The 27,682-nt window shown below is 43.1% G+C and overlaps 1 protein-coding gene across 1 annotated transcript; it reads left to right on the top strand.

The window, feature by feature from the left end:
• Etnppl (ethanolamine-phosphate phospho-lyase) lies at positions 1–27,475 on the top strand. Its single transcript, XM_041634066.1, has 13 exons — positions 1–168; positions 2,884–3,002; positions 3,228–3,387; positions 5,202–5,276; positions 15,709–15,799; positions 17,356–17,472; positions 19,680–19,762; positions 20,269–20,494; positions 21,596–21,750; positions 22,831–22,920; positions 23,637–23,767; positions 25,523–25,590; positions 26,725–27,475. Exons 1-13 carry the CDS (start codon positions 113–115, stop codon positions 26,842–26,844), a joined length of 1,491 nt encoding a protein of 496 aa, XP_041490000.1. The 5' UTR covers positions 1–112; the 3' UTR covers positions 26,845–27,475.
• Positions 27,476–27,682: the final 207 nt, after the last annotated feature.

Raw genomic sequence — 27,682 nt, 5'->3', positions numbered from 1 at the left:
GGTGGCTAATGCCACCAGTGACCTCCGATGCCCAGGGCAGGAGACCTCAGGAGGAAAATATATCCTGTGTCCCAGGCTCCTCCAGAGACAGGCACACTGGAAGAGCACGACCATGTGCGAGCTGTATAGCAAACCGGACACCCTGGCGCTGCGGGGCAAGCACATCGGGTAAGGAGCCTTAGCGGGCAGAAAGGGGCAGAGGACAAAACAGTTGGAGCTGGGTGGGAGAGACAGAGCGCCACACCCCCCGGGCTCTGGAAGGAGAGTTCTGCCTGTCCAAGAGGTACTCCTAGAAGCCCCAACCTGAGCTTTCTGTGTCTCCCAGAGGCCGGGAAGCAGGTGGCTGGAGGTGCCGGCTCCTCCAACTCACACTCTCCTGAAGGCGGGTATCCAGCCTTGGGAAAGAGCGCAGTGAGAGGGCTGGGGGAACACGCCTCCATGCTCATCAACTCTACAGCTGAACTCAGAAATCATTTGAGTGATGGCTCCGAAAACAAACACATTCTGACAACCTCTGTTTAAAGTGAACTTTTCCCATGTGTTTGGTGAGGCAATAAAGCGTTTCAGCAGCTAGCAGAAAACTTAAATCCCCTAAATAAAACGCGGGGGGCTTCGCGAGCACATTATAGCTTCTTCTTAAGCTGGGTCCTCACGTCGATTTTTAAATGCTGTGTTCTCCTGGCGTTTGTTTTGTCCGTGTTATGTGTTAATAATAGAACTGTGTATAAAAGACTGGCCTGAACTCTGGTCCCAGCTAGGTGTCGTGTTCGTTCATCCCTGTCAAGTCTTATTATTAACATTCCAGGAGCAAAAGAGAATGAGGGAGATAATATCTTGTGTATGGGTTTTTAAAGGACAATACGGACTGTGCCCTAACGTTGTGGAAGCAGCTATCCATAGTGCGCTTGTACCTGGTGCTGTCGTCAATGCACAGTGCACAGACCAAGTGATAAGGGAAAGAAGCAATGTGTTCCGGGCAGAAATGCTGAGCAGGTTCTGGTACAAAAGCTCCTGGCTTCCATCAGGAGGGTTCTAAAAGGTCGAGGAGACTAAGACCTCTCTCACAGTGGCCCAAGTTCCTCCCCCCACTCACTGATTGACACCTTTTAAACTAGATTCATTTGGAAACATAATTTCTGAGGGAAACCGGCAAAGTCTGTGAAAGGAGAAGAGTAGTATTGGAGATGGGATAAGGGAGAATTTTACAATCTGAGAGCCAATGTGGAAAGTACCTTTAAAAGGAACAGAGCCCTCTGCAGCCTGCAGCTCAGCTCTCAGTAAGACCCAAGGTTCTCTGTGTGCCTCGTAATTTGTAGATACAATCTAACCGTTGACTTTGAGTCCACAAGAATTCATCCCCCCCCTCTTTTAATATTAGCTGATGCTGAAAAATCATATAAATTAGTCTACTGGTGGTGGCGCATGCAGAGGCAAGCGGATCTCTGAGTTCCAGGACAGCCAGGACTATACAGAGAAACCCTGTCTCAGGCAAAACAACAAAAACACCTGATATGTCAGAAACAGATAGATGTTTTAATAAATATTATCTTATATAATACCTACACCTGTTTCCCCCCCTCTCTCTTTCTCCAAATTATAAGGAACTTTATAACTAAATATAAATAACTTAGAGCTAAATACTACAAAGAGAATTTTCATGTATTTTGAGTGGCACTTGTCCTGTATCAAATAAATGACTTTCCCATCTTAAATACTTAAATTCGTTTGTTCAGGGATGCTTTTGTGAGCAAAATAAGCCCCCATAATTCTTGGTTATTTCAATGAACACTTATGGCGTAATATATGGCCAAGCACAATGCTACTGAAGTTTCTGATCTTGGCCCAATGGACATTTAAGCCTAAAACTATGGTTTTTATTTTGGTGCTTTTGCATATGTAAAAGAACTCTGCATATATCCTAGGGGTTTGTGGAGACTTTGCAATATTTATTAAGGTGAAGTGCAGCTGTTTAAAAGTGTTTTGATTATCGGGAGTAGTGAGTAACCTCAAACTTTAAAAGGACTTACAGCTATCGTAAAAGTTGCTGTAGGTTTTTGTACAATATTAAGGATTAGATCTTAGCACTTACGTCTATTAGAGAAGCAGTTCATGAGAGAGCTATAGCCCATCTCCTGGTTTATGTAGGTTTTGTCTTGTTTTGTCTCTGTGATAGGGTTTCTCTGTGTAGTCCTGGCTGTTCTGGAACTCACTCTGTAGACCAGGCTGGCCTTGAACTCAGAGACCACCACCGGTAGACTAGTTTATATTTTTTTTTTCAGCATCAGCTAAAATAAAAAGAGAGAGAGAGAGAAAATTCTTGTGGACTCAAACTCAACAGTTAGATTGTATCTACAAGTTAAGAGGCCCACAGAGAACCTTGGGTCTTACTGAACGCTGCAGGCTGCAGAGGGCTCTGTGCCTTTTAAAGGTACTTTCCACCTTGGCTCTCAGGAAATGTCAGAAACTGCTGTTAATAGATGTTATCTCATGTAAGACCACCTATTTCCCCTCCTCTCTTTCTCCAAATTATAAGGAAATGAATAGTTATCACCCTATGTGAGGGTGGCCAACTTTGTTCCAGTAGAATAAAATGTCCCAAAGAGAGCTGAGTTTTAAGTAAGCTGATTGGTACACCTGTAAACAGAACTGTTAAACTGTGGATATTTTAACAAAGAAATGTGAGCAGTGACTCCAGCGGCGAATTAAGAGGAGAGATTCACACTAATGTAGAATGAACAAACGATGTGGTCACTTGGGCTCTGTTTTCCCTTTCCTTTATAATTGAAATTTGTTTTAATTTTCAACTGATGATTGACCTCCATTGAGAAGGAAAAATACTGCATTGTCTGACGGGACCAAAGTATTTCTTTTGCCTATGTCTAGGCCCTCTTGCAAAGTTTTCTTTGCTGCGGATCCCATCAAAATAATGCGAGCCCAGGGACAGTACATGTTTGACGAGAAAGGCCAAAGGTACTTGGACTGCATCAACAACGTGGCTCACGGTAAGCAACCTGCGCGCAGAGCTTTGGAGGAAATGCCTGTGGAGCCCGGTTCATCTCGGGGAAATTTCATGTCAGCTGTCCCTCTGCTGAGTCGCCCTAAAAGGGGAAAGCTTCCGTAAAACGCGGGGAGAAGGAAGCCAACCCCTTTCTCTTTTTCCATCAAAATTCCCCTCTCCTCCCAAGCTCTTATGGCTGTTGACTGTTCCTTTATGTCCTACATTTTAGTGGGACACTGCCACCCAGAAGTGGTCAAAGCCGCGGCGAAACAGATGGAACTACTCAACACGAATTCTCGCTTCCTCCACGACAACATCGTGGAGTACGCCAAGCGCCTTACAGACACCCTGCCGCAGACGCTCTCTGTTTGCTACTTTACAAATTCGGGGTACGTGTCTGGTTTCTGCCATCCTCACGCCCCATTTACGCCTGCGTACCTTTTCCTTTTGATGCGTGGTGTGATACAGATGTCTATAAAAAAAAATTAAGGAAATTCTGCCACTCACTAAGGGACCTTGATTAGAAGCAGACCTTTCTGTATCGTTTATTTCAAGACTCCGAGCATAAGAGGACACAGTGACATCATCTTGTCACTCAGTAAAATGTGCAATATAAATGGCAGGCTCACATAGTCTATTCAATACATAAATGCAGATCTCAGCAAATAAATGACCCTCCTAACCAAGTGGTAATTTCGTAAGATTTTTTTTTTTACTAACTTGCGTTCCTACAATAATTGAGCATATTTTCCCAACACAAACATGAGGAAATTCAAGTGAAGATACATTCCAACTTTTACATTTTGTAAGCGTAAATGGTTACGCACCCATCCTGTGGATAACTCTACAGGTATCAGAAAGTGTGGTATGCAGATGCATGCCCAAGGATGTGTGAAGCCGGAAGTCATGTTAGAGAAAAGCAGTATACAGCATTCTGTTTTTAAAGGGTTAACTGTATTGAATTTGTTATTTAGAAAGCTATAATGTCTGCTTGTGTGATTTTCTGTGGCCCCTGTTTCCATAAGGTATTTTATAATGAGCACATCATTATTTTGTTTTAGAAAGAACTGAGATGGCCTTTGAAGATCTCCTGTATTGTTAGAAGCCTCCTTGCCTTGTAAAGTGAAGTATAGTGTTTGCCATCTTTAGAGAATCCCAGACTATCAAAGAGAAATGGGTGCCAAACAGTGCAGTCGTGAGAGAACACACATGATGCTGCATACTTCCTGCAAAAGCAATAGTCTCAAAGTCGTCCAGGCGTCTGTCTAGATCCTGGCTATATGTCCAATCAGCTGTAAGCCTTGCTCTGGTTCCCATAGAAACGGAGATGGCAATACTTGCCTTGCAGCATTATTGTGAGAATACACAGAAGCAAATGCTCAGCTGATCACAAGCACCCCTTGAGCGGTGTTTATCCAAGTAAGGAAAGTATATTTAGACTCTTAAACTAGGTACAATAACATGATGATGTTCTTTCCTTAATCAAATAATGAGTCCCTGCGACATGATTGGTAGCCAGGCTAGAGGGTCTTCCATCCTTCCTGAGATAGGGTATTCAATGGCGGCTAAGGGTCTTCCATCCCTTCTAGATAGGGTATACAATGGCAGCTAAGGGTCTTCCATCCCTCCTAGATAGAGTATTCAATGGGGTTTTCAGAATCCTTTTAAAACTAGTCATCACTGGTGCAGCTACAAGAAGTGGGAAGCTTGGCTGTCATTTTTCTGGGTTTCTTCTGTGTCTTAGTCCTTAATGGCTGTGACATGTGTTAGAAAATGACATTGAACTGGGCGGTGGTGACACACACCTTTAATCCCAGCACTCAAGATGCAGAGGCAGTCAGATCTCTGTGAGTTCGAGGCCAGTCTGGTCTACAACAGCTAGTTCCAGGACAGGCTCCAAAGCTACAGAGAAAGCCTGTCTTGAAAAAAAGCAAAAGCAAAAACAAAAACAAGGAAGGAAGGAAGGAAGGAAGGAGAAAGAAAGAAAGAAAGAAAGAAAGAGAAAGGAAGAAAGAAAGAAAGAAAGAAAGAAAGAAAGAAAAATGATATTGAGAACTTAGGGTGACCAAGAAGGAGTGGGAAAGAAATTTAAATTCTGCATTATGCTTCTCTGGATAAAGGTCGTCTTACAATTTTTGTAACTAACACTGAGTCATTTTAAAAAAAGATTGTCACCTGTCCCTTCTCTGTCTTATCTCAATAGATCCGAAGCCAATGACTTAGCCTTGCGCCTGGCACGGCAGTTCCGAGGCCACCAGGATGTGATCACTCTTGACCAGTAAGTCTTAGGCACGGGGTTTCTAAGGGAGAAGCCCCCTCAGAGCCAGAAGTGTACCAATCTGTACCGAACCTATCTATACCAAAACACAGGCACTTGTGGAGAAGGGTGTCATGGAACTGTCACGGAACAGCGATTTGAAATTCCACAATAAGGGGCTGAACTTAGCTTAAATCCAGAGGCTAACTTACTTTCTAAGCCCCTGGAAATGCAGGAGGCTTTCCAGCATATCTTGAAGCCTGCAGCTTTGTGGGCTTGATGTGAAACCAGGCTGACATTTTACACAATTGCACCTGCGGCGGCCTCTGCATAACTCAATCATTTCCAAAATTTTTTTTAACTTTTTTTTTTAATTGAGAAAAGAAAAAAAAAACAAATTTCCTCCTCCTCCCAGCCTCCCATTTCCCTTCCCCTCCTCCCACCCTTCTCCCCCTCCCCCCACTCCTCTCCCCCTCCCTCTCCAGCCCAAAGAGCAGTCAGATTTCCCTGCCCTGTGGTAAGTCCTAGGTCCTCCCCACTCCGTGCATTTCTAGGAAGGTGAACATCCAAACTGGCTAGGCTCCCACAAAGCCAGCACATTACGTAGGTTCAAAACCCCGTGCCATTGTCCTTGGGTTCTCAGCAGCCCTCATTGTTCGCCATGCTCAGAGAGTCCAGTTTTATCCCATGCTTTTTCAGTCACAGTCCAGCTGGCCTTGGTGAGCTCCCAATAGATCAGCTCCACTGTCTCAGTGGGTGGGTGCTCCCCTCGTGGTCCCGACTTCTTTGCTCATGTTCTCCCTCCTTCTGCTCCTAATCGGGACCTTGGGAGCTCAGTCCAGTGCTCCAGTGTGGGTCTCTGTCTCTGTCTCCATCCATCACCAGATGAAAGTTCTATGATGATATGCAAGATATTCGTCAGTATTGCTCTAGGATAGGGTCATTTCAGGCTCCCCATCCTCAGCTGCCCAAGGAACTAACTGGGGACCTTGGCTTGGGTATCTGGGAGCCACTCTAGGTTCAAGTCTCTTGCCAACCCTAAGGTGACTCCCTTAACTAAGAACCGTGCTTCCGTGCTCCCCCATCCAACCTTCCTTCATCCCAATCCTCCCCCTTCCCCAAGCTCCCCCCATTCTCCCCCTCTCCCCCCTCTCTCCCCATCTCCCCTTACCCCCATCCCACCCCACCCCCAAGATCTCAATTTTCTCCCCGGCAATTTTGTCTACTTCCCATAGCCAAGAGGGCAACTATATGCTTTTCCTTTGGTTCACCTTCTTACTTAGCTTCTTTGGGATCACCAAGTGTAGACTCCGTGACCCTTGTTTATGGCTAGAAACCAATTATGAGTGAGTACATCCCATGTTCATCTTTTTGGGTCTGGGATACCTCACTCAGGATAGTGTTTTCTATTTCCATCCATTTGCATGCAAAATTTGAGAAGTCATTGTTTTTTAACGCAGCATAGTACTCTAATGTGTAGATATTCCACACTTTCTTCAACCATTCTTCCATTGAAGGGCATCTAGGTTGTTTCCAGGTTCTGGCTATTACAAATAATACTGCTATGAACATAGTTGAACAAATGCTCTTGTCATGTGATAGGGCATCTCTTGGGTATATTCCCAGGAGTGGTATTGCTGGGTCCAGGGGTAAGTTGATCCCGAATTTCCTGAGAAACCGAAACACCGATTTCCAAAGTGGTTGCACAAGATTGCATTCCCACCAGCAATGGATGAGTGTTCCCCTTCCTCCACAGCCTCTCCAGCAAAGGCTATCATTGGAGTTTTTTACTTTAGCCATTCTGACAGGTGTAAGATGATATCTCAAAGTTGTTTTGATTTGCATTTCCCTGATTGCTAAGGAGGTTGAGCATGACCTTAAGTGTCTTTTGGCCATTTGAACTTCCTCTGCTGAGAATTCTCTGTTCAGTTCAGTGCCCCATTTTTTAATTGGGTTAATTAGCATTTTAAAGTCTAGTTTCCTGAGTTCTCTATATATTTTGGAGATCAGACCTTTGTCTGTTGCAGGGATGGTGAAGATCTTCTCCCAGTCAGTAGGTTGCCTATTTGTCTTGGTGACAGTGTCCTTTGCTTTACAGAAGCTTCTCAGTTTTAGTAGGTCCCATTTATTCAATGTTGCCCTTAAAGTCTGTGCTGTTGGGGTTACACATAGGAAGCGATCTCCTGTGCCCATCTCCTGTAGGGTACTTCCCATTTTCTCTTCTATCAGGTTCACTGTGTTCTGACTGATAGTGAGGTCTTTAATCCATTTGGACTTGAGTTTTGTGCATGGTGATAGATATGGGTCTATTTTCATTCTTCTACAGGTTGACATCCAGTTATGCCAGCACCATTTGTTAAAAATGCTTTCTTTCTTCCATTGTATACTTTTAGCTCCTTTATCAAAAATGAGGTGTTCATAGGTTTGTGGGTTAAAATTCAGGTCTTCTATACGATTCCATTGGTCAACTTCTCTGTTTTTATGCCAGTACCACACTGTTTTCATCACTGTAGCTCTGAAATAGAGTTTGAAGTCAGGGATGGTAATGCCTCCAGACAATCCTTTATTGTATAGGATTGTTTTGGCTATCCTGGGTTTTTTGTTTTTCCATATAAAGTTGATTATTGTCCTCTCAAGATCTGTGAAGAATTTTGATGGGACCCTGATGGGGATTGCATTGAATCTATAAATTGCCTTTGGTAGAATTGCCATTTTTACTATGTTGATCCTCCCAATCCAAGAGCAAGGAAGGTCCTTCCATTTTCTGGTATACTCCTCAATTTCTTTCTTCAATGCCTTAAAGTTCTTGTCAAATAGATCTTTCACTTCCTTGGTTAGAGTTACCCCAAGATATTTTATGCTGTTTGTGGCTATTGTGAAAGGTGAAGCTTCTCTGATTTCCCTCTCTGTTTCCATATCCTTTGTGTATAAGAGGGCGACTGATTTTTTGGAGTTTATCTTGTATCCTGCCACATTACTAAAGGTGTTTATCAGCTGTAAAAGTTCTTTGGAGGAGTTTTTGGGGTCGCTTATGTACACTATCATATCATCTGCAAATAACGAAAGTTTAACTTCTTCCTTTCCAATTTGAATCCCTTTGATCCCCTTATGTTGTCTTATTGCTATTGCTAGAACTTCAAGTACTATATTGAAGAGGTATGGCGAGAATGGACAGCCTTGTCGTGTTCCTGAGTTTAGTGGGATGGCTTTAAGTTTCTCTCCATTTAATTTAACGTTAGCTGTCGGCTTGCTGTATATAGCTTTTATTATATTTAGGTATGACCCTTGTATCCCTAATCTCTCCAATACTTTTATCATAAAGGGGTGTTGAATTTTGTCAAATGCTTTTTCAGCATCTAATGAAATGATCATATGGTTTTTTTCTTTCAGTTTATTTATATGCTGGATTACATTGATAGATTTTCGTATGTTGAACCAGCCCTGCATCCCTGGGATGAAGCCTACTTGATCATAATGGATAATTTTCCTAATGTGTTCTTGGATTCGGTTTGCCAGTATTTTGTTGAGGATTTTTGCATCGATGTTCATGAGTGAGATTGGTCTATAATTTTCTTTCTTGGTTGAGTCTTTGTGCAGTTTTGGTATCAGAGTAACTATAGCTTCATAAAAGGAATTTGGCAATGACTCTTCTGTTTCTATATTGTGAAATACATTAAGGAGTATAGGTATTAGGTCTTCTTGGAAGTTCTGGTAGAATTCCGCATTGAAACCATCTGGTCCTGGGCTTTTTTTGGTAGGGAGGTTTAACTTTGGTATATGGTATTTATCTAAAAAAGTGTCCATTTCCTTTACATTTTCCAGTTTTGTGGCATATAGGCTTTTGTAGTAAGATCTAATGATTCTCTGAATTTCCTCTGTGTCTGTGGTTATGTCCCCCTTTTCATTTCTGATCTTATTAATTTGCAAATTCTCTCTCTGCCGTTTGATTAGTTTGGATAGGGGTTTGTCAATCTTGTTGATTTTCTCCAGAAACCAGCTTTTTGTTTCATTGATTCTTTGGATTGTTTTCTGTGTTTCTATTTTGTTGATTTCAGCCCTCAGTTTGATTATTTCCAGTCTTCTACTCCTCCTAGGTGAGTCTGCTTCTTTTTTTTCTAGAGCTTTCAGTTGGACTGTTAAGTCTCCAATGTGAGCTTTCTCTGTTTTCTTTAAGTGGGCACTTAGTGCTATGAACTTTCCTCTTAGGACTGCTTTCATAGTGTCCCATAAGTTTAAGTATGTTGTTTCTTTATTTTCATTGAATTCCAGGAAGACTTTAATTTCTTTCTTAATTTCTTCCTTAATCCAGGTATGGTTCAGTAGTTGACTGTTCAGTTTCCATGAGTTTGTAGGCTTTTTGGGGGTAGCATTGTTGTTGAATTCTAACTTTAATCCATGGTGATCTGATAAGACACAGGTGGTTACTAATATTTTTTTGTAACTGTGGATGTTTGCTTTGTTACCGACTATGTGGTCGATTTTTGAGAAGGTTCCATGAGCTGCAGAAAAGAAGGTATATTCTTTCCTATTTGGGTGGAATGTTCTATAGATGTCTGTTAAGTCCATTTGATTCATTACCTCCATTAATTCTCTTATTTCTCTGTTAGGTTTCTGTCTGATTGACCTGTCCATTGGTGAGAGAGGAGTGTTGAAGTCTCCTAATATTAGTGTGTGCGGTTTGATGGCTGCCTTGAGTTTTAGCAATGTTTCTTTTATGTACATGGGTGCTTTTAAATTAGGGGCATAGATGTTCAGAATTGAGACTTCATCCTGCTGAACTATTCCTGTTATGAGTATAAAATGCCCCTCTCCATCTCTTCTGATTGATTTAAGTTTGAAGTCAACTTTGTTAGAGATTAGTATGGCCACACCTGCTTGTTTCTTAGGTCCATTTGCTTGATAAGCCTTTTCCCAGCCCTTTACTCTGAGTAGGTGCCTGTCTTTGTGGTTGAGGTGTGTTTCTTGTAAACAGCAGAATGTTGGATCCTGTTTTCGTATCCAATCTCTTAGCCTGTGCCTTTTAATAGGTGAGTTGAGTCCATGGACATTAAGTGATATTAATGACCAGTGGATGTTAACTCCGTTCATTTTTTTAGTCGTAGAGTTTGTGTGTTTCCCTTCTTTGATTTGTGTTGGTGAAGGGTCTCTAGATGTCTGAGTTATTGTGGTCATTGTTGGACTCCTTGGTTAGTGATTTTCCTTCTATTACTTTCTGTAAGGCTGGATTTGTGGCTGCGTATTGTTTAAATTTGTTTTTATCCTGGAAAATTTTATTTTCTCCATTTATAGTGAACGAAAGCTTGGCTGGGTATAGTAATCTGGGCTTGCATCCATGGTCTCTTAGTTTCTGAAGTACATCTATCCAGGACCTTCTGGCTTTCATGGTTTCCATGGAGAAGTCAGGTGTAAGTCTGATAGGTTTACCTTTATAAGTAATTTGGCCTTTTTCCTTTGCAGCTCTTAATATTCTTTCCTTATTCTGTATGCTTTGTGTTTTAATAATTATATGGCGAGGGGATGTTCTTTTTTGATCCAGCCTATTCGGTGTTCTGTATGCTTCTTGAACCTTCATAGGTATATCTTTCTTTAGGTTGGGAAAGTTTTCTTCTATAATTTTATTAAATATATTTTCTGGACCATTGAGCTGCACTTCTTCTCCTTCTTCTACTCCTATTATTCTTAGGTTTGGTCTTTTTATTGTGTCCCATATTTCCTGAATATTTTGTGATGAGAGTTTGTTGGACTTGCTGTTTTCTTTGATCAGAGTGTTTATTTTCTCTATGGTATCTTCAGAATCTGAGATTCTTTCTTCTATCTCTTTTATTCTGTTGGTTATGCTTGTTTCTGTAGACTCTGTTTGTTTACTTAAATTTTCCATGTCCAGCCGGCCCTCTGTTTGTGTTTTCTTCTTTGCCTCCATTTCAGTTTTCAAGTCTTGCACCGTTTCCATTATCTGTTTGATTGTTTTTCCTTGGTTTTCTAGGGTATCATTCACTGATTTATTCAGATCTTCAAACTTTCTGTTATATTTCTCATCCATTTCTATAAGGGCATTTTTTACATGCTGTTTAAGGGCGTCAATCACTTTCATGAAGTCAACCTTTTCTACTTCTTCTTGATTAAGGTGTTCATGTCCTCCCGTTGTGAGGTCGCTGGTTTCTGGTGGCTTCATGTTGCTTTTCAGCTTGTTGGGCGAATTCTTGCCTTGGCGTCTACCCATCTCTTCTTCCAAATGCTCCCTTATGGATCTTCTTTACCGGATCAGGTCTCCTTGCCTACCCAATGCTGGATCTCCCCAACGTTGTCTCTCCCCAACGCTGGGTCTCCCCAAGGCTGGGTCTCCTGGCGCCGAGAGATCAGGCCTCCGTGCTGGTGGGCAGGTCGCAAACAAAGCGCCTACCCTGCTTGGTGCAGGCAGGCCATAGAAACAAAGAGACTCCCGCCCGCTTGGGTGCCCCGATGATTCGGACCCAGTGCCCAGACTGGCTGGGCTGGGTGATGTTATGTGCAGAAAGAAGGCGGTGGGGCAAAGTGGGGAGGGTTCTGGATGGGAGCTGGGTGGGCTAGGAAGAAAGAGGAGGTATGCAGGGAGTGGGGGCCCTGCCGAGAGCTCAAGAAGGACAGGGGGCCAAGGAACCTCTGAACTCCCCTTCCCGGGCTGGCGCCGCAGGGTCAGAAACTCACCCCAACGCTGGGTCTCCTGGCGCCTAGAGATCAGGCCTCCGTGCTGGTGGGCAGGTTGCAAACAAAGCGCCTACCCTGCTTGGTGCAGGCAGGCCATAGAAACAAAGAGCCCAAAATTTTTTTTTTTTTTAAAAAAAATAAGAATAATTTCTTTAAAATCCAAACATTTGCTTCTCTATTGGGATTATCCGCTGTACTTAATATTAAAGACAGCAATTTATAGCAAATTTAAAACTTTAGTATTTTTATTTGCTCATGGCTACGAATGATCTTATTACCTCTCGAACATGAATTTGCTAATTTTAAACAAGATATTTGGCATCCATGTTTACTAACATTTTAAAAATTATTTTGTCTGCCCTTGTATCCCTCCATGCCACCACATATGGGTTCACATTATGCCCAAAAATCTACAGAGTGGAATTAAATACGGACCTCATGTAGACTCCTCTTAATGGGATTCATTTTCTGTCGCTTCTTCATTTGTTGCTACGAAATTTTGGGTTCAAATAATACAAAGTGATCTGTATTGTTTCTGTAAGTCAGAAAGCTAAAATGACTCCCTGAGCTAAAAGCAGGGTTATCTGTGGGAATTCTTGACTCTCCCACGTCTTATGTCTGTGTCTCATGGCTTGCAGTCCCGGCCTTCACCTTCAAAGTCAGCCATCACCCGACTCAGCCTCTGCTTCAATTCCCCACACCTCCATCCTGCTCCTGCCTCCTACTTTCTCTTATAGGACATTTGTTACTGTGTGGGCTCCTCCCAGATGATCCAGAATAAAGCTCTCATTGAATGGTCCTCAATACACCTAAAAAATCACCTCTGCTATGAAACATATTCTTAGGTTTTGTGTATAGGAGGTGGGGTGTTTCTTTTTTAAAATTCTCATCCTCCATCACCTATGGACAAGTATAATAATGTATTTACCATATATTTATTGACTTACTTACTTATATACTTGTGGACCTATGGAAGACTATAATAATATATTTAGCATCTATGTTATGCTATTTGAAATGTTTTACTAGTACATGGTAACTCTAGAATAATGGATTTCACTACAACATTTTCATACATGTGCATGTGTTTTCCAATCATGTTCTCCACCATTACCCTTCCTGTCTCCCTCCTTCCAAGGATCCCTTTCCTCTTCCCAACGAGCTCTGCATGTACTTCCACGTGCTTTCATTTTTTACATCATGTAAAACATGTTATCTTACGTGCATCTGCTTTACCAAAGTTAGTGTCGATCTCTCTTTTCATGTTTCATCCCACACAGAGTTCCTGAAAGGCATTGCATTCCTCTAACTCAGTTCTGACAATAGAAACATAATGTGAGCTATGTATGGGATTTTAAATCTTCCAGTAGTTTGGGGTAGCCAACATGCTGTCATTTTAATATGTAATCAGCATAAACTACATTGACATATCTTTCATTTCTTTTTTTTTTTCACTGAGTATCGAAAGTCCACTGTCTGTTTTACACTACAGCACCTCTAAGGTCAGACTAGAGATGCTGCCAGTGCCCATAGCTCCACGCGAGGAGTTGCTGCCTTACGGTATTATAACAGTGCTGTTCTCACTGGGCAGTACCCCCAGTGACGGTCACTGACTGCATCTGCTCCCAGCACCAGCAGAAATCCTTCTACACGGTCCTCCACAGGATATTCCGAGAATTCCCTAGGGATAAATTCCAGAAACAAGATAGGTGGGCAGCAAGGTACATGAAGGTGCCATTAAAGGTTTCAATATTTTGTCTCCAGTGTGGTTACAACTCCAGACACAGCACAAGAAAGGTCCCCTCTCCAAAGTCTAACCAAACCCAATACTACCCAGCTTTCTGTTTTTCCCAACTGTTGCTAATCCAATGGGTGTAACATATCTTAACTGGCACTGTTGATTTGAGAATCTCCTCAAAAATCTTATGATTTTATCATTCCTTGGCGTTGCCTTTTCGTATTCTTTTTAATTTTTCCAGTCAGGAGTTTCCTCCTTTTGCTGCTGCTTTGCAGATTTCTATACAGCCTAGGTCAGAGGATCTCTATTTGGAATTATTTGTAGATGGGTTTTTAGACCTTTCTCTCCACATCTGCTGATTATATTTCTGGGCAAGAAATAGAAAGAGGAATATCATCGCCATTTGTGCCTTAAGGGAGAGAAAAGTATCTTGTAGCTACTCAGTCGCCACTCAGTTCAAGTTTTTCTTCCAGAAAACTAGTGTTAGCCTAGTATCCCCAACCAACCATTCACTAGACAGCATCCCCAATGGAAAGCCATGGCAGTGAGATCAGGGAATGTCTCTGACTCTGTGGCCAGGTTTGGGGACCTACTCTTCCCGCTGGATTGTCTCATCCAACCTTAGTGGAGGAAGGGATGCCTGCTTTCACTGCAGCTTGATAAACTGTGGCTGGCTGATATCCATGGGATGCCTACCTGTATCTGAGGAGAAACAGGGGAAGAAGAGTGGATGGGGGTGGGGGGAAGTAGGGGGCTGGGAAAAGTGGAGGGAGAGAAATCTTTGGCTAGGATGTAAAAATAAAATTAAAAAAAAAGAAAAGAAATGCCACAGTGGGGGTGGGGGATATACAAGATAGCTAGGACTATTTCACAGAGAAACCCCATCTCAGAAAAAAGAAAGGGGGGAGGGAAGGAGGAAACAAAAAAGAATGTAGAAAACTCAAATCTCAGGATTGCATGAAGATATGGAAACATTCAAATTCAGACTTACTAACCAGGCATGGTGGCACATGCTTGTAGTCCCAACTGAGACAGAATAATCACTTGAAGCCAGGAGTTCAAGACCAGACAACAGTATGAGAGATGTATGTTTTTTAAAAAATTAGGCTGGGGGGCTGAAGACATGGCTCAGGGGTTAAGAGCATTGCCTGCTCTTCCAAAGGTCCTGAGTTCAATTCCCAGCAACCACATGGTGACTCACAACTATGTGTAAAGGGGTCTGGTGCCCTCTTCTAGCCTTCAGGCATACACACAGACAGAATATTGTATATATAACAAATAAATAAATATTTTTAAAAAATTAAAAATTAGGCTGATAAGGTGGCTCAGCAGGCTTGGCAAGCCTGGCAGCCGGAGTCTGATGCCCCTGGATCCACATGGAGGAAGAAAAGCCCTAACTCCTTCCAGTTGTCCAGGCTGCATATGCACACACAAGAAATAAACAAATGCTTAAAGTGGTTAAGCATGTAGAAAACTAAACTAGGTGATGGTGGCGCACGCCTTTAATCCAAGCACTTGGAAGGCAGAGGCAGGAGGATCTCTGTGAGTTTGAGGCCAGCCTGGTCTACAAAGAGAGTTCCAGGATAGCTAGGACTGTTTCACAGGGAAACACTGTGTCAAAAAAAGAAAGAAAGGAGGGGAGAGGGAGGAAGGAAGGAAACAAAATGAAACAAAAAAGAATCTAGAAAACTCAAATCACAGGATTGCATGAAGATATGAAAACATTCAAATTTAAAGAATCTAATTTAGCAATATAATTCAAAAATGTTTATTTTCCTACTGTAATAAAAAACCATTGCCTATGAGGACACATTAGATTTCTCGTGTACTTCATTGTATGTAGAAAAGAAAATGGACATATCAAATGGCCGGTACTGACAGGAAGGGCTGGATCCAGTCATACAGTTATATGTGGCACCAGCAAGGAAATTCTCCCCAGACGACGAATACAGAGTAGTATACAATATTGGCTTTCATATGGAAAAACACCTTTCTTGGAACAATTTCCATTGCGTTTCTTTACCATTTCAGTGCTTACCACGGTCACCTGACATCATTAATTGAGATCAGTCCCTATAAGTTTCAGAAGGGCAAAGATGTCAAGAAGGAATTTGTACATGTGGTAAGTATCCCCACGTCCTATCATCAGAATGCTGGGGCTAGAATGCCTAGTGCCATCCAGCCCAACCCTCGGAGCAGAGTGGACCCATGGGAGAGAAACTGAGAATCAGAGCGGTCATATAACATGCTGACCTCAGAGGGCCACGTACTGGCAGCATGTGGCTCACACTGAGAATCCTGGTCAGAGAGTTTAGTGACAGATGAGATTTTCAGCAGCTATTGTTTTGTTCTTGTGCCCACTGGTCTTCAGTTACTCTTCCAATTACTAGTACTAGATCGACACCCAGAGCTAAGAGAGTTTCTATGACGATCATAAAAATAATTTACATAAAGCAGAAAGCTGAGGCCTCAAGCCAGACCAATGGCTCACTGCAATGAATACTTAGAAGTTTATGGACTACAGGGTATACTGCGCGATTTCTGTGTCATGCCACAGCTTGGCGTGGCACACATGCCGAGACTTTTTGTTTTGTTCTGTTTGGTTTTGTGTTTGCTTTTTGTTTTTCTTTTAAAGTTTCTTTTATTGGGGGGGGAGAGGTTGCAAGGGCAGAGGGTAGATATGAAAAAATGGGAAGATGAGTGGGATTAGAATTGCATGATATAAAATCCACAAGGAAGCCGGGCAGTGGTGGCGCACGCCTTTAATCCCAGCACTGGGGAGATAGAGGCAGGTGGATCTCTGTGAGTTCGAGGCCAGCCTGGTCTACAAAGGGAGTTCCAGGAAGAGGTTCCAAAGCTACAGAGAAACCCTATCTCGAAAAACCAAAAAATAAAAAAAATAAAATCCACAAGGAATGACCAAAACGTTTTAAAAACTAATAAAATTTAAAATTTTATATAAATCATAATTATGTAAATAATGTGAATTGTTTTAAAGGTATATTACATCAAATGGAGAAGCCAGACAAGTTGTTGAAACAGTGAAATTCACTTCATATGGTTGTGTTAGTTGAGGGTCAGTGGACCCTTAGAGACCTCACTGCTTTATTTCAAGGCTTTAAGAATAAGCACTAAGGTAACCCAAGTTTTCTAAGTGATCGTAGTTTGTGATATAATTGACAGCCTAAGTTTGTTCTACAAACACTCATTAGTACAGTCTCCACCTCTTTTTATTTTTATATAACATAATTGCATCTGCCAATCTGTATTTGCTTTCTATGTGAATAGGGATAAATTTTTGATTTAGAGGGTCTGGGCCCAGCTCAAAATTGAAGGATGCCAGTTCTTCGGAGCCTTCAGAAATGTACAGAGATAAGCGGGCGATGGTGGCGCACGCCTTTAATCCCAGCACTCGGGAGGCAGAGGCAGGCGGATCCCTGTGAGTTCGAGACCAGCCTGGTCTACAGAGCTAGTTCCAGGACAGGCTCCAAAGCCACAGAGAAACCCTGTCTCGAAAAAAACCAAAAAAAGAAATGTACAGAGATAAAAGGCACTGGGGGTTCTTGGGTCAACACAACCACTCTCCAACATGCCCTGGCGGGGGGAATAGATGACCTCTTGGTTTTCAAGTTTGGCCAAGAGGCAAATAATGAGAAACCGTATCATCTGATGCTCTAGGCACCAACTCCAGATACTTACAGAGGGAAATACAGAGAGGACCACGAAGACGCAGCCACAGCCTATGCCGACGAAGTGAAGAAAATCATCAAAGATGCTCAGAGCAGAGGAAGGAAGGTGGGCACTATGGGAAACACTTAACGTCTTTTACGGAAATAGTTATAATAGTTTTCTCTACAGAAAAGAAAAAAGATTAAATCGAAAATTCCATTCTGTTCTTTGCTGGTTACATTTTCACTTGGTTTTGGTGTTACACTGTCATAGTAAAATGTTATCTATCTTAGATATAAAACTACTCTCTTCTCCAATGCTGCTAGCTAATTCTGATCCCTCACATACCGCAAAGAATCTGGTTCCTAAAGCCAGGCTCTCCCAACTGTGAGGGTCGTGGGGAAGCAAAGCGGCAGAGGGGCTTCAGTGTCCAGGGCAGTCCCAGCTCTCAGATCCTCAAGGGAGCGATGATGCTGTTGGAGCTAGGGGGCTCCTGGAACCACAGAATTGAAGCTCGGCTCCTCACTACCCCAAGGCAGAAAAACGACCTTTCCCGCCCCCAGGCCCGGACTTCCCAGAGGGCACCGGAGTTGTAGAGGGTAGGAAAGGAGTTCCTGCTTTCGGTCTTCACCCCACTGTCTGCAGATTCGTGTTCTAGTCTCCACCACTGCAGGGCTGCGTAGGTGCAGATTAGAAGCAACTAGACAACACGCAGCCTTTAAACTGGTTTTTGGCACAGACGTGACGATATGAATGCTTCATTAAATAAAAGTGATTTGCCTTTTCCAGTGAATTAAAAATTCTTTTGCCTTCGTGACAGGAGATCCGTTCTTTTTTTCTAGAGTAGCTCTCCTACCCCCCTCCCCACCTCCACACTGCCACCCCCACCCCTGCCTTGCTTTCAGGTCCTTTATGACATCTTGGTGCAAATGAGCCTAAATCTCTACCTTCCATAGAAGCTTCCGAGTCTCCTCCCTGCAGTTTTGATGCTTTCAAAAAAATTTTTTTGTTTTTACCTCAGCAAAATGATATGGAGTCTGCTGCTAATGGAGGGTCTAGGTGATTTTTGGTTTTTGTTGTTTTAGTTTTGTTTCGTTTTCTATCAATATCAGTGCTACACAGTTTGGGACCTGATGGCACTGTGTTACCAATGCTGAAAGCTATGCAAAAATAAATACGGGGCATACACTTCTAAATGTCGGCTGTGCTTGTGATATCATGGAAGGTTGGAGCAGAAATTTCTAGACTCCGGCAGCCTCATTTTAGAGCTAAGACACTAAGTAACTCTGAAGTAAAGCGTTTACGCCGGTTCTGGTAGGAGTCTAGGGGCAGACTTGGTTCTCTACATTTCTTTCCTCGTGCCTTTTTGAGCTTTCTCTTCTTCCGTCAGTGATTGCCACTTCGAACTTCTCCTCCTGACATGCTTCCCCTGTAGTTTCTGTTGAGATGCCTAACTTTTGAGGAAAGTCTGGTTCCAATACAGACCGAGTGCTGTGTGGAGCTCCAGGCTGTGTGCCCGCTCCCCTGGTGCAGACTCTAGCCTCAAACAGTCCTATTTTACTAACTAGGGAACGGGCACCAAGGTCATGCCTTCTGAACCTCGATCAGTTTGCAAAGGTTCATGTCATAGACATCAAAACAATACTTTTACTCGGCACAGCCTGACAAAAGAGATTGGCCCTTAATTAAGCTCTCCTCGTGCGGTTTTCATTTCCCCAGGGGGCAGGACTTTATTTAGGTCATGGCCACAGGCAGCTTTTGTTTTTAATTAGCAGACTGTGTAGCACGCACCACAGGTCTGTTTCTAGTCATTTTAAACCTACTCAAAGGGCTGGAAAGATGGCTCAGCCGTCAAGAACACACACTGGTCTTGCAGAGGACCCGGGTTTGGTTCCCAGCACCAAAGTCACAGCTACTCACAGCTCTATCTCGAGGGGACGGGGGAGGGGGGAAGGCTTCATGCCTTCCGACACCTGCACACATGTACACACACATGCATAAAGTTAAAGATAAATCTTCTTTACCATGGTGTGCTCTTGAGGCTGTAGAGATGGCTTAGTCATTAAGAGTGCATGTTCTTTCAAGTCCCAGGTTTGGTTCCCACATCTACAGAGCAGAGTTAAGAATGCTCTGTAACTTCAGTTGCAGAGAATCCAGTGCCCTCTTCTGGCCTCTTTGGGTACTGCATGTACATAGAACAGAAAACAGGCATGCAGAACACCCACGTACACATCAATAAAAATAAATCTTTAAAAATAAAAACCTGTCATATAGGAAACTTTTTAGGGGGTAGGTGTCTTGTAAAGATTGTGACCCCATCTTCTTTTGTATAGATTGCCGCCTTTATTGCTGAATCCATGCAGAGTTGCGGTGGACAAATTATTCCTCCAGCAGGCTACTTCCAGAAAGTGGCTGAGTATGTACTTGACTTGGGCATCCTTGGTCAAACTGAGGGTACTGTGGCAAGTCTACAAGGTCATACTTCCAGATTAGCTAATAAAAAAAAAACTGCTGCTGTCTGCCTGCTGCCTTGGGACTCTAGGATGTCCCTGATCTTAACCAAGATCAGCAGATACAGGGTTTAACATAGTCCAGCCTGCAGAACTATACCCCAGCTCCTGCTGGGCATCCTGTCTCATTGGCCCATAACTAAGCCTTGTCAATTAGTAGACATGAAGAATAGCCCTGGATAGAGCCACTTGTCCAACTCTCTCCCCAAGTGGAATGTTGCAATACAGCTTACTTTAAGTAGCATACATCCCTTATGGGGTAAATCTAATCTAGAAATTGCGATTGGCCTGTAATGTTGCTACATGGTTTTGAGTCCTCAGATGGAGGCTTTGGGTTAATACTTCTCTGCTTCCAATCGTCTTTTTTGGGTAGTGTTGGGGACACTCCTCCGCATATCTCTTTGCTTTTCAGACATGTTCGCAGGGCAGGGGGCGTGTTTATCGCTGATGAAGTTCAAGTAGGCTTTGGTAGAGCTGGGAGGCATTTCTGGAGCTTCCAAATGCATGGCGAAGACTTCATTCCAGACATCGTCACCATGGGGAAGCCTATGGGCAACGGTCACCCCATGGCCTGTGTGGTGACAACCAAAGAAATTGCAGAAACCTTCAGCAGCACTGGCATAGAGTATTTCAATACAGTAAGTTTGGGTTCGCAGCTTTAATTCTAAGAGGGGAAATTAATGCATATTCTTAGATAATAAAGAAAAGGGCTCCAATTAACCAGCATACCATTCTGGACTGGAGAGATGGCTCAGAGGTAGGAGCACTGGCTTCTCTTCCAGAGGTCCTGAGTTCAATTCCCAGCACCTACATGGCAGCTTATAACCATTTGTAATGATATCTGGTGCCCTCTTCTGGCCTGCAGGCAGACATACAGGCAGAACACTGTATACATAATAAATAAATCTTTAAAAAAATTACCAGCATATCATTCTAATACTCAAACTTCAATCACACCAGCCTGGATTCCCTTTGAACTTTTCCTTTTCTGATAACATGCTTGTTAGATTTTTGTCAGGATAGATTTCCTGCTAATCTTTGGGGGTTGTTTCATTAACAGATGATGTGATCTTCCTTATCTTGTGTTGTGTTGAAATTCCTTAAACACTTTGAAAGCTTTAGATGATTTGGTACCGTGAATATCTGTCAACTCTCATAAGAGAGACTCCGTGTTGACCCTTGGAAAGCTGTCTTTGGCTTTATCCTCCCAAGTAAATGCTTTAGGTTGGAAGAGTCGCTGTTGTGTGCACAGCAGCAAAAGCAAGGGTGCAAGCACAGAAAGAGCTTGTTATTCAGAGAAAATATTGCTTAGCTGTTTTCTCTCAGCTCTTTAAGGACACAAACACTGACTTCCATTACTGAACCACACTTCAGAATCTTTAATTCACAATCTAATATTTTCTGTTGCTTGGGGGAACCAATAAACCCCTTATAATCCCTCACACTAGATACATATCCTGGAGAATTTTCCAGGAGTGAATTTTCACTCCGTTCCAATGAGCAAAATCATTCTGTCTTCTAAGTCTGATAGGTTACTATTACAAAATAAAATATATTTTAAAAATTTATATATATGGCATTTACATAAGCATTCTTATCTTTAATAATATATACTTTTGTGGGGACTGCTGAAGGCATTAAAATCGGTTTTGTTTTTCAGACATACGTTGAATGCCAAATTTCTCATGAATGAAGAAATACCACTAATTCCATTGCTGTTTTCTCATCTTCGTCTGTAGTATGGAGGAAATCCAGTGTCTTGTGCTGTTGGGTTGGCTGTGCTGGACGTAATTGAGAAAGAAAACCTTCAGGGAAATGCTGTCCGAGTGGGGAATTACCTCATGGAGCTACTGGAGGCACAGAAAGCTAAGCACCCTTTGATAGGGGATATCAGGTGGGTTGACCGACCATCATGTATGCATTTGTTTCTCCATAACAACCTTGTAAACTTGAAAGCTTGAACTCAAGTTTCTAAAACACTGAGAAACAGAGAGAGCAGGGGTTTTAATCCAGGACTCAGGGACCACCCTGGCAACATGGGGGTACATATCTTTCCTCAAATTTGCAGGCTTTGGGGGCTGGAGAGATGGCTCGGCAGTTAAGAGCATTGCCTGCTCTTCCAAAGGTCCTGAGTTCAATTCCCAGCAACCACATGGTGGCTCACAACCATCTGTAATGAGGTCTGGTGCCCTCTTCTGGACTGCAGGCATATATGCAGACAGAATTTTTTTTTTTACATAGCTGTTCTTTTTTTTTCAGATAGAATATTGTATACATAATAAATAAATAAATAAATATTTTTTAAAAATTGCAGACTTTTGTTCTGTAAAGTTAGGATAATTTTAAGCCCGGGAAAGGAAGGAAGATAGGATTATTCCAAGTATGTGTGGATGAGGAGGGAAATGCTATCTTCATTGCTGGGTATTTTTCATAGATAGTTATAAAAAGTTGTAAGGAGTAGCCTGAGAAATTAAATGGCATCAAGTGTTGTTTGAGGACTGGAGAGTGTGCTCAGTGGGTAAAGAGTTTGCTGTACAAGCGCAGGGACCTAAATCGGTCCCCGAAACCTTCATTACCACGGCAGGTGAGTGGTGTTCACCTGCAACCGTAGTGCACACAGGCTATCGTTAAGAGAGATGGCCCCTGACTAACACCGCCGAGGCTGGCCCCTGGCCACCACAGTCACATGCACACACGTGCCTGTGTACACATGCATTCCCTACGCACACATACATGCATATATAAACACAATTGTTTAAAGTATGATCCTCTTATAAAACTAAGTGAGGTGGGAAATCTCTGATGGCAAAACTTGTTTCAAACATGAGAAGCAACTATGATGCTAGTGGCCTCTTGAGCTAGTTAAAATCAGTTGCGTTTCCACTTAACATCACACTCAGTTTGACATTAAATGTCATTTGGTGACAGTGCGGGGCTCAGAGAGTACACATGGACTCTTTTTCCTCTTCTTCAGAGGTGTTGGCCTTTTTATTGGCATTGATTTGGTGAAGGACCATGAGAAAAGGACACCTGCAACAGCCGAAGCCCAGCACGTCATTTATAAGTAAATTCATGCCCCCTCATCCCCACTGCACGTGCTCACTGCCCCTCATCCCTACTGCACATGCTCACTGCCCCCTCATCCCCACTGCACGTGCTCACGGTCCTTCATCCCCACTGCACGTGCTCACTGCCCCCTCATCCCCACTGCACGTGCTCACGGTCCTTCATCCCCACTGCACGTGCTCACTGCCTGCCCCTCATCCCCACTGCACGTGCTCACGACCCCATCCCCACTGCACGTGCTCACGGCCCCCATCCCCACTGCACGTGCTCACGGCCCCTCATCCCCACTGCACGTGCTCACGGTCCCTCATCCCCACTGCACGTGCTCACGGCCCCTCATCCCCACTGCACGTGCTCACGGCCCCTCATCCCCACTGCACGTGCTCACGGCCCTTCATCCCCACTGCACGTGCTCACGGTCCTTCATCCCCACTGCACGTGCTCACGGTCCTTCATCCCCACTGCACGTGCTCACTGCCCCTCATCCCCACTGCACATGCTCACTGCCCTTCATCCCCACTGCACATGCTCACTGCCTGCCCCTCATCCTCCACTGCATGTGCTCACGGTCCTTCATCCCCACTGCACGTGCTCACTGCCTGCCCCTCATCCCCACTGCACGTGCTCACTGCCTGCCCCTCATCCTCCACTGCATGTGCTCACGGTCCCTCATCCCCACTGCACATGCTCATGGTCCTTTCCTGCACTGATTAGGATGAAGGAGAAAGGGGTGCTTCTCAGTGCCGATGGCCCCCACAGGAATGTGCTCAAAATCAAGCCACCCATGTGCTTTACAGAAGAAGATGCAAAGTTCATGGTGGACCACCTTGATGGCATCTTAACAGGTTGGTCACTCTCTTAAAGATGCTTCTCCCTTCCTTCCCATGCTCTACAATGCCCTGCCCTTCCCTCCTATTCAGCAGGATCATGACACAAGGAAAAATATAAAAGAATAACTTCCTCTTCAAAGAAAATCAGGTAACTGCAGAAGTAAACTATGTAAATCAAACATTCCCATTTATATCTTCACACAACTCCAAATATGTTTTTAGTAAATTAGCACATTATTGCTATCGCTAGTTTGGTTAATTGTGAAATGGTGTTTGCTGTTTTGCTTTTTAGATAAGGTCTCATTGTGTAGCCAAGGCTAGCCTTAGAGTCACGATCTTCCTGCCTCAACCTTGTGAGTTGCTGGGATTATAGGTGCACACCATCACGCTCAGCTCGCCCTGTTTTGTTAACCATTTCTCTTCCCTGTGGACAATAAGTAGGCTTTTCAAACTGTGTGTCTGCACTGGGATCACGCCACTAACACTGCGTGGTTTCACATTGAGCCATTGAGATAACAATGCATCAGCCTGCTTTGGGAGGGCCCATTCACAAGCCGAGCTAACATTCAGGTGACAAGGCGTGAGGACAAGGGACTCAAGGTCAACCTGGATTGTACACAAAGACCCCAGTTCAAATACAGTCAAATCAAGGAGACAAGAGAGATCTGAAATGTTTTTTTTTAATAAAAATCACAGGGTATAGATGAACAAATTTTGGCCATACGCTGAATCATTTCACTTTGAATTATTTTTGTTTAAGAAATCCTCAAATGTCAAAATGGTTTCAACCTGTTTGTTTACCTCGAGAACACATTGATCATCTAGACTTCTGACCCACCGTGGGCATTTTATCTTCTGTTCTTTCATATTCTAGAACTAAACTAATTTATTTCTGTTATAAATGTAAATTGCATTGGAAGTAAATAATCACTGTAAAACAGTGTTGAAATCCTAGAACTATTGAAATAGTAAGCCAATTTTTATTGTTGTTTAGTTTTACCCATATTATATAGATATGTATTCAGCCTCTCTGCTCAATTCCCAACCATTGGGGTTAAAATATTATGAGAAGTCACAAGTCAACACATCGTAGCTCAGAAACGTTTGGAAACTTCTATATCATCCTGCTGTTCATAGTAGGGTTTTTCCTTGGACTCAGAATGCTCTCATACTCAACGCTGTCAAACATCCTTACCAAATGGTGTGTCCTGTAGTCCCACAGCATCAGGTAGAAGAGTACAGAGTAAAACACCCTGTTACCAAGTCTGAGCCTACTCAGACTGAACTAAGTGATATTACTAGCAGCCCAGAAGAACTTGACTATGTGAACAAGACACAGGTAAAACAATCTCAGTGCCATTTCCCTAAACAAATTATCAACGAAAAACTAAAATCAAATTATAAACTAGACCTAGAGAGGTGGCTCAGCAGTTAAGAGTGGCCACTGTTCTACCAAAAGACCAGGGTTCAATTTCCAGCACCCAGCCAGTAATTTACAATCATCTGTAACACCAACTCCAAAGGATCCATCACCCTCTGGCTTCAGAGGGCATCAGGTACCTACTTGGTGCACAAACATACACACAAGCAAAACACCCAAACACATGAAATAATAGCAATAAAAGAAGGTTGAAAAGATGCAAGCCAGCAATTGGAATAGTAACATTTGTTAAGCGCATTACATTGCCTCTCAACTCCTTCCTTCCTAAGGATATTCCTAGACACTATTTTTAAGTATGCTGGTCAAACTCTGTATCTTCTTTGATTTAGTTTTAGAAGAAGTCACGGAAACCAAGAGTGATGGGGTGATCTCTGAGAATACAGTTTGCAGAACAAAGGTAAATGGTGGCCTCCTTTATTTCTGGGAAAAGCTTAGAGCATTGGGGGGACTAAGGGATAGCTCTGTTTAATGCACCATAACTATTAAGAACAAAAGCAGCCTTGCTAAACGAAGGTTATCACTGCAATTCTGAGAGCACAATTAAGTTCCTAGAGCCAATAGTGTATCGTCTGCAAAAAATGAAACCAAATTACCATTCTCACAGGTTTATTCTCACATAAAATAAATAAAAACAAAGGACCTCCCTCTTCTGGCCTATTAAGATTTCATTTCAAAAATGGGGAGAGACTAACCTGCTCTGAGCTTTCTCCTGCTGGCTCAGAAAGCCGCCTGCAATGGCCTCTGGTTCCCATGATGCTGTTCAGTTCCCACAATGCTCTTTCACCATCTACACAGGCCTTAGCAGCCTAGCTCTGAAACACCAAGAACTGGTTCTGAAATGAGCTACATGGAAGCTTCCACAGCAGCCAGGAGCCCCGGGGAATCACTAGCACCGAGTGGCCTAGTTTCTGCTCTTGATGCGCTTCCAGCAGAAAGCTTTTCCGTTTTCTTCCCGAGCTGCCCATGGTGTGAGAAAGAGCACCCGGGGCCTGGAAACAGAAAAGCAAAACCTTGAGAGGCTTTGTTGCATAATTTGTTATTTGTTTATAGCTCAGATGGCAAGGGAACATTCAGTGCCCAGGGCCTGCCTGCACACCCAGCGCAGTCAGCAAAGTCCTTTTCATGGTTAAAAAAAAAACATTGGGGTGTTTGAAAAAGAGCAAATGATTTCTAACAAGACACCCTCTGTCTCCCCACACAACACAACCCAGTCAAGGGACCCATTATTACTGAAAGGGCAGGAATCGTTTATCAAATCTGGGTCACAATAATGGTTGCAAAATGGATTCACTCCACACTCACTGACCAGCTTGAACAAACAAGAGTTCGCAGCAGGGAGTTGCACCCTGAAGCCAATCAGTTACTGCGCGTGCACAAAATTTTGTCCGGAGTCTCGGAATCCATGTCGCCGTCATCTTTCGAATGCCTGGGGTTTTCTTAGGGGTGGGGATGTCCTGTTAACTCAGAGGAAGGGGGTTGGCTGACAGCAGAGGAGGACGTCTACCGGACTTTTTGTGGGCCTGTCTTGCAGGAAGTCCACGTGGAACAGCCCGACCATGGCGCCACCGAGTCCAGGGAAAACCACAGCAGAAAAAGAAACGGTGTATGCTCAGATCAGAGCACGCTGCTCAGCAAAAGACTCAAGACATGAAGGATGAGCAGTAAACGGCAGATAAACATCCATGGATAAAGAGAGCGAGTGGATGCACTTCACCTCTTAGTCATCCTGTAAACTAGAGTTTTCAGTCTGCCTAGTTTGTACATTAAAGGGTAGATTAGTAACAGAGATAAACAAAGTGCTAAACCACATCAACATGATTAGTTCAACCTCTGGCCTGTTGATTCCTTACCTGCAATTCTAGGAATATTTGTTCTCCTAAAATTGAATTTTCAAATGCAGAACTCAACTGAATGCTGCACTTCTCTTGTCTTAATGTTTGAAATTAGAGAAACAAGCCAAGTGGATTCCTTAAATTCAGAGAATTAGTACATTAAAGTATTTTAATATGAGAAATACTCTAAATTGGTTAATATATAAAATATATGTATTTAATCAAATAAAAGATGATATAAACAAAGATGATGACTATAAAATGCAGCGAGCAGTACAGATCAGAGCAGTGAAATCAAAGTCATTCCAAATGGAACCACAGAGCCCAGAGGAAAAGGTCAGTGGTCCCCGAGAAACCTGGTCACTGGCCACCCTGGGGGAACTGAAATGGGACACGTGAAGTCTAAGTTACTCTAAATGAAAATCACAATAAACAGTTGGCTAACTCTAAGGAAGCAATGCCTTCCAGACACAATACACATATGGGACCAATACACATGTGAGCTCATAAAGACTGTGGCAACATGCGCCAGACCTGCTCAGCTTCAAGCCAGACAGGGTCCACTGAGAGGGAGGTAGACACAGGGTCACATCCCTAACCAAGAAGCTATCTGCACTTGATACCCACTGGCAAAGGGAAAGTGTCATTGGGTGTGTT

The sequence above is a fragment of the Microtus oregoni genome, unplaced genomic scaffold, assembly GCF_018167655.1.
Source record: "Microtus oregoni isolate MIOR12 unplaced genomic scaffold, Mior012 000000F_ref0000247, whole genome shotgun sequence".
NCBI lineage: Eukaryota > Metazoa > Chordata > Mammalia > Rodentia > Cricetidae > Microtus > Microtus oregoni.
The sequence above is the reverse complement of the archived record's forward strand: the minus strand, read 5'-3'. Positions and strand labels throughout refer to the sequence as shown.

What these genes read in the sequence shown, in the direction of transcription:
- Etnppl (XM_041634066.1), top strand. Translation starts at nt 113, where the DNA reads ATGTGCGAGCTGTATAGCAAACCGGACACCCTGGCGCTGCGGGGCAAG. An exon ending in CTCAGAGCAGAGGAAGGAAG is followed by an intron (nt 17,473 to 19,679) that starts GTGGGCACTATG and finishes TCTTTTGTATAG; the next exon opens with ATTGCCGCCTTTATTGCTGA. An exon ending in CCTTGATGGCATCTTAACAG is followed by an intron (nt 23,768 to 25,522) that starts GTTGGTCACTCT and finishes TCTTTGATTTAG; the next exon opens with TTTTAGAAGAAGTCACGGAA.